Genomic DNA, 15,190 nt, shown 5'->3' with positions numbered 1-15,190 from the left:
CCTGGGTTGATGCTGAACCGGTTCTGCAGGTCTGTGCGTCTCATGCAGGTCACGGTGTCGGTCACTGCATGCATGTGTGAGAAGAGCTGCATGGCACACAGCGGATACTTAGGAGCGCTTCCATTCACACGCTGGTTATGATCCTCGTAACACTGCAAACACACACACACACGTGTCATACAGCGCTGTGATGAACACACACACACACACACACGAGAGAGAGAGAGAGAGAGAGAGACACACCTTACGGATGACCTGAGTCTGATTCTCATCTTTCAGAGCAAACACAGGGAAAGCGAAGTCTTCGTAGGACAGTCCGTTCCCGAAGGGATTCCACACGGTCACGTTACAGTTCGCCAGATCAGGGCCATAATTCTCACTGTATACACCTGAAGCACGAGGAAACACAATCACACACAGATGTGGGAAAGTGTTGTGACTGCTCAGCGTTTCTTCACTTTTCCCATTCTATCTCTATTTCTCCAAAAGTTCAATCTATCCCCACTTAGTGTTTTTGTTTCACTCTCACTCACACACAGTCACACACACACACACACTCTCTCTCTCTCTCACCTGTGTTCTGGTTGGGGCAGGTCGTGTGAGGTGAGAAATTATCAGCAAGTCCTGTTTTTGAGACGATCACGGCCACTCCAGCCACTCTGGAGGAGTTCTTCATCCTCATCATGACCCGACCTGCAGGAGAAACACATCAGATCAGACACACACACACACACACACACACACACACACACACACAGACAGACGTCACAGCACCTGTTGAAGAAGGCCGTCTCCAGGATCACCATGTACGGAGGATGTGGTCCTGAGCTGAGGATCCAGTCCAGGTCTGACTCGGTCTCCAGCACATGAAGGACTCCTGTATCTCCTGACATAGACGCTGAGAGACGAATAAAACACTGTACATCACAGCGATCCGAACACAGAGATTGAAACGCACCGCAGGATAATGCATGACTCACACTGGCAGCCGATCTGATGCGTGGCGTTCAGCAGCCGGACACAAGGAACCGTCTGATTGAGTTCCACATAGATCTTCTGTTCCACTGAGCTGGAGCACACGCCTGCAGCAGCAGAGACACACAGATCACATGACTCACGTCTGCTGACCACGAGCACAGTATTATTACTCAGACGGTGCACACTGCATACTGTCAGTGATCTCCTTGCACAAAAAAGTGTTCTGCTTTTCACACTGATTATAATTAACTGAACTATTTTGACTTTTCTAAAATATACAAAATTAAGAAAGTATACAAATTATTTAGAATAGTTCTAAAAGTTTTTAACATACACACACAAGAAAAAACATGAAAATATTAACCCATTAAGATTCCTTCGTATAGCAGTCCTTAATTGTGGAAAATTCGTGGGCATTAAGGTCTCAGGTGTGATGCCATTTTTTTTTTTTTTTTTACATAAATGTTATATCACTATCTTTGATAAAATAAAAACTATTTATTTATGCATTTATTTATTTATTTATTTGCAAGTGAAAGAGACATATTTTTTATGTAAAATATGCTTATTTTATATTATATTTAATATTTATTTTACTTCAGTAAAAAGAAAAAATTAAGTTCAGACAGCAAAAACCTAAAAAATGTTTTTATATATGATGGTATAAAAATATTGAAAATATCAATAGCCACTATTTGACCTACTTGTATATTAAAGGCTGAAATCTTAAAACCATTGTTGTAATAAACTTTACCTCTTAAGTTTTAGATTTCATCTCAAGGTAAAATTATAGATTTAAAAAAAAAACATGCCAAAATATGTTTACAGACAGATCTGACCATGCTATAAGGAAAAGACAAAGTAGGAGACAGATTAATAATTTATTACTAAGAGAAAAAAAACATCAGATCTCAATAACTCAAAAAAGTAAAAACTCATCATATAAAAATTTAATAAAATGTTGAAATGTACAACCCATTGTGCTCACATTATGAAATATGTTTTTAAAAAGTCTGAATTCATGATCATTTATTTCTTATTATTTTATATTTTAGATAAAATATCAACCAGCATCTTTCAAAGCTCGATTTACCTGAAGTTACAATAAACAAATATAATTGATATTTATTTTTTCTAAATTACTTTCCTATCCTTTCATATTGAACATGATGAAATCATGATTTTATGAGGTGTTTAATTTGTAAACTCACGGTAATACCAATAAAACACGATCATAATGATTCATCACGGTATTAACAAGAATATAATCACGGTACACAAACATGATTAGACTCGGTCAGTCACTAGTTCTACAGTAGATTAAGATCATTCTACTATTATTGTAATGTAAAATCAATGTAAACGAGTTATTTCATTAAATAATTCATTCCAGGCCTGAGCGAGAGAACAATATTGGTCATCTCGTGACCACGCAAAAGCACAATTCGACATTCAACACTCGTATTTATACTCACATGTGTAGAATAAAGCTGGGATTAGAAGTTTAACGCAGTTTATTGATATTAAATCTTTCATCTTCCTTGTTTACAGATCAGCCGTGTCGAGCTGAGGCAGATTTCTTGTTTTCTTCCGGTTCCGGTTCCGGCTCGGAGCGTGAGACTCGCTGCTCCACAGCGACACCCGCCGGCGGCGCCGCGCTATTACAGCACGCGTTTACGGATTACAAAAGGATGACTATTTTCACATAGGCTACATACAGATTTGTTTGATTTCTCTCCCTAAATTACATTGACTGCTCTAAAATATAAAACATCAGTGTTTCAGAAGATAAGGATTAGGACACATGCTTGTTTTATTTTCTATATGGGTTGTTAAAAAAAAAAACATTTATTTATTTAATAGTGCATATATCCCTTTATACACTGAATTGTAATTTATAAATCACATTTCCTTTTTTTGAGTTTAAGGTCAAAATACATATATGACCAAAAAGCTAAACAAGTCAAAAATAAAAATAAAAAAACACCAAAGTATATTTAAAAAAATGAATTCCATAAGGTGTAACTGTATATTAATTCATGGATTATTTATTATACCACATATATATGCCACATAACACAATAAAGTCCTGAGACATGATACACATGCCTTGATTTTATTTAGAGGAATACAGTTGGATACAGTCACAGTAAACTATAATCACATGTCATGATTCAATACTGATCTCACCATACAATATTACTGTGTGGAAATGAACTAATTAGGCTTGGACTCAATGCACAGGACAACTGTGAGCCCAGAATAAAAATATTCATGAGTCTGAAGCTACTTGGAGTTTAACGTCCTAATTAAACTATGGCCTAATCCTTAGTCCCCTGTCTGTGAAACCAGGCGTATATATAGAAGTTCTCTCATGCAGTATTTGCTGATTTAATGCTGATATAATTAGTTTTTAGCTGTGATTTTATTTGTTTTGACCTGATGTTGTAAAGCACAGTGGTCAACCAGCAGCTCGTCCACTTTCTGCAGGAGTTGACTCACTAGTTTCCTCTCCTGAGGAAAAAGTGATCATGTCAAATCAAAGTATCAAGCAAAATAACAATCCTGCATCTTGTCAAAAATAAGCATTCAAAATGAATTAACTTACAATCTGCAAAAGAGTTGATGCAGCACAAAAAGTCATGTGTAAAGTAGGATTTTAGTTCTTATAGCCCTGTGTTTGCGTTCAGTGTTGTCCAGTATTGTCTATGTAAAGGTGCTTTCTTTTCTCCTGTGCACCTTGATTTCTTTCATAGCTCATGTTAGATGCTCTGCTTACAACAGAACAAACAGCTGGAAGCTGGCTCTGATTCAGACAGGAATCATGTGTTTGTCCGAATATAAACACTTATTATAGGTGTACTCTCGTGATTCAGGACAAGCTAAAAACACGGTTTGGAAAATGGATTCATGATGTACTCACTTATTATATACATTTTTCTACATTTTGAGCACAAACAAAGTCACGGACCTCAGCTCTGATTGGTTGTTTTTTACCAGGAGTGATGTATTTCTGCAAATGGCAATAGGACACTGGGAGGAGCCAGAGGAGCTTGATTTTTACACAGATTATCTGTCTCATATTCTACTGTCAGGACATAATGACAGGTTTAACAAATAATTAAAAAATATATTTTTACAAAAGTTACCTACAGCAGCTTTAAAGGAGTTTTTTTTTCTTTAAGTCCCCACTAAAACCACTAGAGGGAGACAGTGAGTCTGTTTCAGAGATGAAATGACGTCACTGATCGTTTGCGTACAGGTCTGATCATTTACATATTTTCTATCATATGCCAAATGTGCAGGTTCTTTTGCATGCATCTATTTATTTGTTTGCATTTTTAAGGCTGCAGTAAAAACAAAACTAAAAACTGAAGTGTTGAACTGGAAAAACCTTCTAAAACCATCTCAATTAGAAAAAAAACAGCTCAGAAACAGCTAAAACTAGTTGATTTAACCAGCTAAAACAAACCATATAACGTGTTAAAAAATAGAAAAATGACAGCAGTAAAATGTCAAACCAAGAAAACATCTGGTACAGCAACATCATTTTAATTGCATTGAAGCAGATCATAGAAAAACCATGAAACCCAAAGCTTGAAGTGCAATTTCTAAATTCAGGTCAATAAAATATATGTTTTTGGGAAAAGTGCTGGTTAAAGTCAGTAAAACAGTAAATCAGGTCTTAAAACTGACACACAAAACTCCATCATTTAGTGCAATTTAAAACAACTTCAAAACCTTACAGTTTCAGCTCATTTACATAAATAGTTTGCATAAATACAGTCATCTTTACCTTCACTACACCTCACAGCAAATTCAGTAACAGTGCTTCTTTATAAAAGTATTTTCTTCATAAATTGTCCTTTAACTTAGGTTTTAAATAAATCACGTTTAAGACGTTTTTTGGAGACAATAAATACACATTAAAACAGTAACTTCTAAAGTAACTTCTGGTGATGACAGGAGAAAATGTTCCCAAAACGCTTTGTCCCTGAAATGTAAACATAGTAAGGGAGAAACCGACGTATATGACTAGCATTCTAGCGTGTAGCGATGTGCGTGTGGATGTGTTGGCTGTCAGTGCTTTAGTGTTGGTTGTTTGACAGCTGCATGCGGGAGACCATGGTGGAGACCAGTTTCTCCATCTGCTGCGCTCTCAGTTCCCCCGTCTGCAGAACCTCCTCGTGATTGGCTTTCTTCTCGCTGTCATAATCCATCACCACCTGATTGGTGATCAGAGACAGAGCCACGACCCTCATCCCACAGTGACGCGCCACGATCACCTCGTGAACCGTGCTCATGCCTTAAAACACACACACACACACACACACACACACATGTTTGATTTAGTGTAAAGTGTGTTCATCCCATAGGTGTAATGGTTTTTATTCTGTAGAAACTGTATATTCTATGGCCCTTCACCAACCCTACACCTAACCCTAACCCTCACAGGAAACTTTGTGCATTTTTACTTTCTCAAAAAAACTCATTCTGTATGATTTATAAGTGTTTTGAAAAATGGGGACATGGGTTATGTCCTCATTAGTCACCCTCTCCTTGTAATACCTGTGTCATACCCATGTCATTATATATAAAATATATATAATTATATTTTTATTAATTTTTCAACATAAAATACAAAATGATTACATCTTCTCCACCTGAACTTATAACGTTAATATAATGATAATACATATATTATATACTATTTTAAATGTTTATTTTGTTATGCTATTTAAAGATCAATACAAAATACAGAACAATAACATTCTCAACTGAACATATATACCCATATTTTCCGGACTATAAGTCACACTTTTTTTCATAGTTTGGCTGGTCCTGCGACTTATAGTCAGGTGCGACTTATTTATCAAAATTAATTTGACATGAACCAAGAGAAATGAACCAAGAGAAAACATTACCATCTCCGGCCGCCAGAGGGCGCTCTATGCTGCTCAGTTCTCCTGTAGCATACACTGAAGACATACAGCGCCCTCTCGTGGCTGGAGACGGTAATGTGAACTCTTGGTTCTAAATAAATGCGACTTATATATGTTTTTTCCTCATCATGACGTATTTTTGGACTGATGCGACTTATAGTCCGAAAAATACAGGTAATAATATTTAAAGTAATAATAATATTAATTATAAATAATATCCAAAAAGTTTATATTAACATTAATTATTAATTATTTTTATTCTATTTTTTGTTGAATTATATTTTGTTATACTATCCAAAGAATCAACACAAAATACAGAAAGATTACAAGTCTCCCAATCAAACATTTCTAATGAAGTTAAATTAATAAAAATGTGTAACATTATTTACATAACATTAATTTTAATACTTATTCCTTTGTTCAATTAAATTTTTTTTTATCTGAATATCCGAAGTATCAACAAAAAGGCAGACTGCAACTTTCCATCCTCAACATATAAAATATTAATTATAATAATAATAATAATAAATTATTTATTAATTTAAACTATCCTCCTTTTTAGAAATCCATTTGAATTAAATTGGGTTGTACTATCCAAGTATAATAAAAATATATACAAGTCTGTTATAATCAGTATCTGTTATTATTTATAATAAAAAACGAGCTCACGTCAGTGGAAAAGGTTGTTATTTTAATGGAGAACTATGAATGTCTTCTGGCTAATTTAGCACATGTATCATTAATGTGCACTGTCCCTGTCAGATAAACCTGAAATAAACATGTAACAATGAAATAGAATAGAATAGAGAGCGTGCACAGCTGAATCAGTCAGAATAGATCAGGACTCACCCACGGCGTCGACTCCGAGGAAGTGCAGCATTTTACTTTCGGCGACGGTTTCGAAGGACGGGCCGCCCACGGCGCTGTACACACCTTCCTGCATGAAGGAGGAGTAATCCAGCTCCGCTGCGACCGTGTGAGCCAGCTGCTGCAGATCACGGTCATACGCATCCGACATACACGGGAACCGCTCACCAAACCTGAGAAACACATCAAGTACCTTACAAATCATCATCTGAAGTTATGTCCACGGTTATGATTCATATACCCGTATTTTCCAGAATATAAGTCACACTTTTTGTCATAGTTTGGCTGGTCCTGCGACTTATAGTCAGGTGCGACTTACTTATACAATTTAATTTGACACGAACCAATAGAAAAAAATACCGTCTCCAGCCGCCAGAGGGCGCTCTATGCTGCTCAGTTCTCCTGTAGTCTACACTGAACACATAGAGCGCCCTCTAGTGGCTGGAGACGGTAATGTTTTCTCTTGGTTCTAAATAAATGTGACTTATAGTCCAGTGCGACTTATATATGTTTTTTTTCTCGTCATGACGTATTTTTGGATTGATGCGACTTATACTTAAATTCGACTTATAGTCCGAAAAATACGGTACACACTACCGGGGATACAAAGGATTTGAATGTTTTCACAGGAGTGTCTTCTGCTCATCAAGGCTGCATTTATTTGATCAAAAACACAGGAACAAATTTTAATATTGTGAAATATTATTACTATTTTAAATAACTGTGAGTATCTGATAAGCTGTAATTTACTTCTGTGATGCACACATGTATTTTCAGCATCATTCCTCCAGTCTTCAGTGTCACATGATTTTCAGAAATCAGAATAATATGATGATTTATTATCAGTGCATATTTTTTCCGGATTCCTTGATAAATAAAAAGTTAAAAAGAATAACATTTATTTAAAATATAAATCATTTCCGGTGAGTACATTTTTATTCTGTCTTTCTTTTTTTTTTAAGAAATTAAAACTTTTACTCAAAAAGGTTGTGTTAAATTGTTAAGAAATGATATTTAGTGATTTTTAGAATTGAATATTTATATTTTGAATAAATGCTGTTGTTTTTAACTAGTTATTCATCAAAGAATCCTGAAAAAAGTATCAGTTTCCCAAAAAATATTTTGCAGCACAACATTAATAATTCTAATAATAAATCATCATATAAGAAGGATTTCTGAAGATCATGTGACACTTTATACTGGAGTAATGATGATGGAAATTCAGCTTTGCATCACAGAAATAAATTATATTTTAAAGGATATTACAAAAGAAACTTTTTATTTCAGTTTCAGGTGTAGTGATTTTATTTGAATGACAACTAAAGTTAGTTGTCAATGCAACATTTCTAATTTTTCTAACTGTCTCAGCATCAGTTCCCAATAATATTTATATTTTACTATTAGCTTTATTTTATTTTAGCACAAGTCATTAAAAAAATCTATAGGGCTTTTGTTTTAGTTTAGTTTAGTATAATTAGTAGATTTTTTTATTTCAGTTTATGTTCCAGCAATTTTAGCACTTCAATTTATTTAATTCAGTTTCTAAATTGTATTTTTTTTTTAGTTACGGTCTTTCATCTAATATTTTTTATTTGTTATTTCATCTTTATTTTAATTAGCAAAAAATATTATTATTATTATTAAGTTTTGAAAATTTCATCATATGCTTTTGTCTGTTTTTATTTTTATTTTATGTTTACATAGCTTTAATTTATTTTAATTTCATTTTCTTTCTTTTGTAATTTTTGTACTTCAACATAAACGTATTTAATTTAGTTTCCAATGCAACATTTTTACATTTTAAGATTGAGTCTTTTCATCTAATATTTACATTTTATTTAAATTAGCAAAAAATATTCATATTATTATTTTTATTATTATTAAGTTTTGATGATTTCATCATACGCTTCTCTATTCTTTTATTTTAACATAGCTTTATTTTATTTCAATGTTTAATAGTTTGTTTTAGTTAACCCTTTCCACTCTACTCTCATCATGTTTGAGTAACTTTTCATTTTTATTAGGGTTTTTTATGTTCCTGTGCAGCTTGATAACATGGTAATGAATGAATGGCATCAGATAGTCTCACCTGTCGTCGTTGCGCCCCACCAGCGGGTTGTTTCCAGCGAATCCTGGAATATTGATGTGGTCCTTTATGACCATGATGTCTCCCACTTTAAAGTCCGGGTTGAGTCCTCCGGCGGCGTTGGTCAGGATGACCGTCTTCACCCCCATCAGCTTAAACACACGCATCGGCATCGTGGTCTACAAAACCAGATTCCAGCTCAAACTCAACAAACATACCATGCATCAGGAGGATATTTAGCAGGTTTGTACTCTGATGACAATATTCTCAGAGGAGCTGAACTAGAGATGATTGTGTAATGTGCAAAGTTTGTGTTTATCAATAAAGACATCGTAAAATCGCCACTGGTGTTTACATTCAGCAAACACTGATCATAATCTGTGAGTTATTAATGATAGCACAGTTCCTCGTCTCAAACTTAGTCAAACACTGTAAACTTGTTCAGCTAATGCTTTTTAAACATATGCTTTTTTCAGAATGTCTAGAGAACAATGTGCTAAATGATACAATGTAACGTTCTATTTATGTTTCGATAACATTCGTAACAGGGCTATTACAGTGAACTGAAGATACATTTAAAAAGATTTTAAAAAATTGTACCTTGAAATAAAAAAAATATAAAAATTAAACTTAATTTCAGACATTTCTTATTTTCATTTAATTTTAACGCGATGTTATAAAATAACTAAAACTAAAATAAAAAAACTACATAGACATTAAATTATATATATATATATATATATATATATATATATATATATATATATATATATATATATATATATAAAACTAATTTACACATTTAAATATAAACTATTTTCATGTCATCTAGTTGCCAAGAAAATAATTCTAATTTAAATGTATTTTAACTGGATGTTTTAAAATAACTAAAACTAAAACTGAAATAAAAATCAATGGTAATTATATAAAAATCTAATGAATACTATATAGACTTATTTTAAATAAAAAATAAATAAAGTAAAATATAAAACCCTAAACTTATTTAATTTCAACAACTTGATGTTCTAAAATATAATAAAAAGTAAATGAATAATATAGATATAAAAAAAATGAACAGAAATATTATAATAAAAAATAATAACTAATAATGTCACAACAAAATTACTAAAACAAACTAAAAATAAATTGGAAACAGAAAATAAAAAACTAATTCAAATATTTAAAACTCTCTCTCTCTCTCTATATATATATATATATATATATTATATAAATATATATAAATACAAAAAACTCTAATAGTATCTCAGTTATACTGGTTTGCATGTGAATGTTTTGAATGTTCGGAGAACTTTAATGTTTTCATAACTTAATGGGAGAATAGCAGGACGTCTGAACACATGTGAGATGAAGAGTCAGTGTGTTAATCACCTTCTGAATGGGGTATCCTTCATACAGGTGAAACCTGCCCTGCATGCAAACACACGGCTTTCCTTTAAGCGTGCCGAACACCAGCTTCCCAGCGTGACCGGGGACTACAGAAAACACGGTTAGAGTCGGTCTGGAGATGATTTCAGCACACAGAACGTCGTCTGAACTCACCGGTGCTCTGAGGGAAGCTCGGGATGTCGCTGTAGTTGATGAACAGCTGATCTTTCAGCATCTCTGCCAGTCCTCCGAGACCTGAGCCGCACACGATCCCCAGCAGGGGGCGCACTGGGGCCTGAGCCAGCAGCCAATCAGCTGTGGCCTTACACTCCTCATAACTGCACCTGGAGGAGAGCAGAGAGGGTCATGTGATCTCTAGTGAAATAAGGGCTCATCGAATCTCATTTGCTATCATTGCCTTCTTTCCCATTTCATATTTTCAAAACAATAAATCATGCGTTCAGTCTGACTTCCTCATCTGAGCTCAATCTGATGAAATAAAACACTGGACACTGGAAAACAGATGCTGGATTAGTCTGATTAGTGCGCAGATGAACGGTTCAGCTCATGACTCACACGGGAAACCCCCCGAATCACTCAGAGCTGTCACGCAATCAATATCGGAATCAATATCAATATCTGGATGTCACATCTGACTCACTTCAAGGAATATGTTTTACTTACGTTCACATTAAGTTACAAATCATTAGTTCCAAATGTTCTCTGAAAGTGTGTGTGTGGACATTCCGTTGTATCATTGTATCAGCAGACATCAGGAGAATGTTACTTTTGAATGTTACATTTAAAAAACGTTACATGTGTTTCGTTTTAGAAGAAAAACGTTCCACAAAATGACATATATTACGTTTTAAGAACATTATTAATAAATAGCTTTGGACAAACGTTCTATTAGTTTTAGTAGAATAGTGTTTGTACATCATTTGGAGAGTATGTTCTTTGTCAGATGGATTATCCCGACTTTCATTGTGAAAAATGAATGTAATAGTTGATTGAGGGCCGATATTATGGAACGCTGTTTCTGACAAAACGGTACAAAATTAAAAAAGATAGATAATTCTGAGAAAAAAGTCAGAATTGTGATATCTCACAATACTGAATTACATTCAGTTGAATTGAAAGTCAGAATTGTGAGATAAAAAGTTGCAATAAACTTTTTTATTTTTAATTCAGTGGTGGAAACGGTCTTCCATACCTGATACCGTTCCTTATATATAAATAATAAATATGTAGTTAATGATGAATAGTTGCAAAACAGTTACATATTAGCAAACAGAAATTAACAAGATATTCAGAGTATTTTAGAAAGCACAGACGCTCTCCTCTCATCCTCATCATCAGGTGTCTGATCGCACTGATTGGTCCTGATAGCTGCTGAAGGCCACGCGCAGCGCGCGACACGCACCGGGTTTCCCAGCATCACACGATACACGTGCACGTGCATCTAAACACGCGAGATCGTAATCTTATTAATTCACTTTTCATCATTTCAGCTGTTATATCATGCATTACATCCAACAGTCTCAACTGTTAAGCTGCTTAAAAGAGCTTTCTTCATGTAAAACATCATGGTCATGTGACACGTGAATGTCGGATAGAGATATTATAACTGTCTCAAACCTGTTTAACAGGTTTCATCATTATCTATTTATTAAGTTTAACTGTACAACTCACTGAAACGATACTCTTACAGTAGCCTACTTACTATATGACTTCTAATGTAACAACTATATTGATGACGCAATACACCACATGCGCGCGCGGTTTATGACATTTGAGATACGGAGTTAAAATCATCCACATCATCGTACAGTATAAAGCTGCTTTAATTAATTGTTTTTTGTAATGTAATGTAATTGTAATTGTAAACTTACTCTGTAGCTGAATCAGCAAACATCTCGACGCGTTTCTGAGTTTCGGTAACTTTAGTATGAAGTTGCGTGAGTCCGGTCTCCGTGCCTCTGTCTGTCTCTAGTGTGAATGTGTGTGGGTATGAAGAATGATCTTATAACACGCGTTTCCTCCTCCATCGGAGACTCAGTTGTGACGCGCGCGGGGGCGCGCATATCCTGGAGAGCGGGCTCTGTGACGTCATTCGCCGCACCTCTAGAACAAACGAAGCCGACACAAATGTGTCTGTTTAATGCATTTATTTACATATCTGAGCAAGTTTCACATTCGTGAGAGCAAGTCTAACTTTATGATTTTTGTTGACTGTGGTAGAGAAACCACAAAACCTTTGAAAGCTTGACATATTTATGTATTTATGTTTATACCCTTATTCCTATTTTTTTTACAATGTTCATTGTTTGCATTTAAAAGAAATGTGCATTTTATGTTAATGTTCAGTAATAATAATGACGATAATAATAATAACATTGTCCAGAAATATGTTAAGAGGTTGCATTTTGCAACACAAATATATTTCTACAAAATATTTATATTTTTAAGTTTTATGAATTTATAAGTTTTATATATATATATATATATATATATATATATATATATATATATATATATATATATATATATATATATATATATTATATATATATATATATATATAAATATATATATATATAATTTATATGTATTATGGGAAATACCAAAAATTAGCATTTTAATTTTAATAGCAAATGTTCTAAGTTCATAGACTTATATATGAAATTATAACAGATCTGTTCTGCAATATATGAAAGAGAATATTAATCAGGTATTTTATGAATATTTGTATACAAAACGAGATATTCTAATGGACTGATACTAAGCATCTAATATATTTAAAACAGGCAAACATTAAGGTATATTATAAACATTATAACATTAAAAACTATAAACGAGCATTTTAGTTTTTTTATATAAAATGTTTTGTATGTGTGTGTGTGTGTATAATGACAAAATATAACTGTTGTTTAGGAAATACAATAAATGGCCATTTTAATTTTAATCTGGAATGTTCTATAAAATATAAAGCATGCTTACCGTGCAGCAGTGTCACACAGCGCCTCCTGCAGGTCACAGAGTTCAGCAGCAGCAGCATCACTCACTCATTCTGCATCTCAGGATGTTCTGTTCCAGCACTTCACAAACCACTGACATCCACACGTGATGAGGAAGTTTTGCAAAGTGTCTGAATAAGAACAACAACAACAACAACAACAAAAAATACAGGCTAACACCATGAGACCATGGAAAGAAAAGCCCTTTAATTCAGCCTCTGCTTTCACACCAGCACTAAAGCATCAAAGCATCATTGGAATAATAGACTTTTAGACTAATATCTCTATTGCAGTGATCACACGGATAGATTTAGGATGCATTATTTAGGTTTGAGATGAAAAAAAAATTACATGTGAAAATAGATGATGATGAATATTCATTTATTAACTGTTAAGAATGTTACAGTGAACATTTGCTCCTTCTTTGATTTCTTTTCAAATTAAATTTAGAAAAAAATGTACTAAAAATAAACTGCATGAAGTTTAATGTTTAAAAGTTTCATATGTAATACTCAAATTTTAAATGCATATTGGAAATACAATATTTTACTGTCATCCATTTTTTATTTCAAAACAGGTTATATTTAAAATAAAATGAAATAATAATATAATGCAAAATATATTTGCGTTGTTATTGCAAAAAAATGATCTTGTGGGGTAACGACTCTATTTAAATTATCTTTTGCAACCAATTTTTATCTTAATATTATTTTAACCTATTTGTTGTCACTTATTAATTTTATTATTTTTTTCTTTTTACAGTGCACAAGAATCAGAAAGTGGCAAATGGAATTAAATGTGAAATTCTTTATGCAAATGAAAAAATCTGAAAAGTTGATACATCTTTGTAACAATTGCAACATTTGTGTTTATCAAGGGTTTCTAAGTCAGAAGTTGCCCGTTAGACGTTACAGAATATGTTTGATCATTTTTTAAATCATTGTATCATGTTCTAGGCATCAAATGATGCTTAGGTGCAATGATCAGATGAGCTGAGGTTATGGTTATGGAAAATCGTAAAATGTATGTGAAAACTTACCAAAACTATCCACTGTGTGTTTTTGCGTGCATCTGAAACTGTGAAAGAAAGAAAGAAAGAAAGAAAGAGTTTGGAAAGTGCAACTGCAGGTTGAGATTTGTGGAGGGGGGATCATTATTAACTTTGGAATACTAATGAGCTGCCATTGGTGACACACACACACACACACACACACACACACACACACACACACACGGACAGTATTTCAAGCACTTAAAGAGATTGTGTTTGAGCCGTGGCCTGTTCAATGCAAACACTCTGATATAATGCACAATGATTCATGTAATGCAACCTTGTACAAGGCTCAATTACTAACAATTTAATCACTTTTCTAATTCTTTTCCATTATTTTTTACTGTCTTTTATTTTATTTTAGGCAAGACACTACAGGCAAAAACACAGAAACAGAAAGCATCCTAAATATTACTTATTTTATTGCACATCTATTTGTGCCTGTAGATTTTGTTTTCTAAAAATGAGTTTGTTTCACAAATTCTGTTACACTTACATACACCACGCTTAAAAGTTTTATTCCTCTTTATATTGTGAAGATTTTTACTGTGGGGTTTGTTTTTATATAATTTACACCAATTTATATAACATTTTACTCATTTTATTTTTTTAAATTCGATAAAAATGCAAATCTTTAAAGGGAATGAGTTTTTTCTCCACTTCAGAAAACTTACACCAAAACTTAGAGAGTTTTATTCCTCTCTATATTCTGAAGGTTTTTACTGAAGGGCTTGTTCATATATCATTCACACTAATTTTTTATATTTTATTCCAAAAAACGTGGTCAAAATGCATATTTTTTTTTAAGGCTGTGAGTTCTTTCTCCACTTCAGAAACACTTACAAACACCAAAACTTAGAGT

The 15,190-nt window shown here is 33.4% G+C and overlaps 2 protein-coding genes across 3 annotated transcripts in view; both read right to left on the bottom strand.

Annotated features, from left to right (window-relative positions):
* LOC113111419 (nicastrin-like) overlaps positions 1 to 2,579 on the bottom strand; it is a 9,761-nt gene extending 7,182 nt beyond the window's left edge. Inside the window, exons 1-6 of one of the 2 annotated variants that reach the window (XM_026276099.1) lie at positions 2,454 to 2,579; positions 981 to 1,082; positions 770 to 898; positions 574 to 693; positions 244 to 389; positions 2 to 152 (exon numbers count right to left, since the gene is read on the bottom strand). In XM_026276099.1, coding sequence (XP_026131884.1) covers positions 2 to 152; positions 244 to 389; positions 574 to 693; positions 770 to 898; positions 981 to 1,082; positions 2,454 to 2,514 — 709 coding nt within the window. In that variant the 5' untranslated portion in view covers positions 2,515 to 2,579. The remainder of the gene's footprint in view (position 1; positions 153 to 243; positions 390 to 573; positions 694 to 769; positions 899 to 980; positions 1,083 to 2,453) is intronic. The other variant, XM_026276092.1, reaches the window with a different exon arrangement.
* A 1,930-nt stretch (positions 2,580 to 4,509) lies between these two features.
* On the bottom strand, positions 4,510 to 13,378 carry LOC113111411 (purine nucleoside phosphorylase-like). Its single transcript, XM_026276080.1, has 7 exons — positions 13,261 to 13,378; positions 12,153 to 12,384; positions 10,435 to 10,604; positions 10,264 to 10,367; positions 8,878 to 9,053; positions 6,771 to 6,961; positions 4,510 to 5,284 (listed from the first exon to the last, which is right to left on the bottom strand). Exons 2-7 carry the CDS (start codon positions 12,173 to 12,175, stop codon positions 5,067 to 5,069), a joined length of 882 nt encoding a protein of 293 aa, XP_026131865.1. The 5' UTR covers positions 12,176 to 12,384; positions 13,261 to 13,378; the 3' UTR covers positions 4,510 to 5,066.
* Positions 13,379 to 15,190: the final 1,812 nt, after the last annotated feature.

This window comes from Carassius auratus, chromosome 2 (genome assembly GCF_003368295.1).
Source record: "Carassius auratus strain Wakin chromosome 2, ASM336829v1, whole genome shotgun sequence".
NCBI classification, from domain to species: domain Eukaryota; kingdom Metazoa; phylum Chordata; class Actinopteri; order Cypriniformes; family Cyprinidae; genus Carassius; species Carassius auratus.
This window is presented reverse-complemented; position numbering and strand designations above follow the sequence as displayed.

Coding starts and splice junctions, on each gene's coding strand:
- LOC113111411 (XM_026276080.1), bottom strand. CDS start 12,175: ATGTTTGCTGATTCAGCTACAGA. Junction 6,962..8,877: donor GTGGGGCGCAACGACGACAG/GTGAGACTATCT, acceptor TGTGTTTCTCAG/GTTTGGTGAGCGGTTCCCGT. Junction 5,285..6,770: donor CCTCGGAGTCGACGCCGTGG/GTGAGTCCTGAT, acceptor GTGTGTTTTAAG/GCATGAGCACGGTTCACGAG.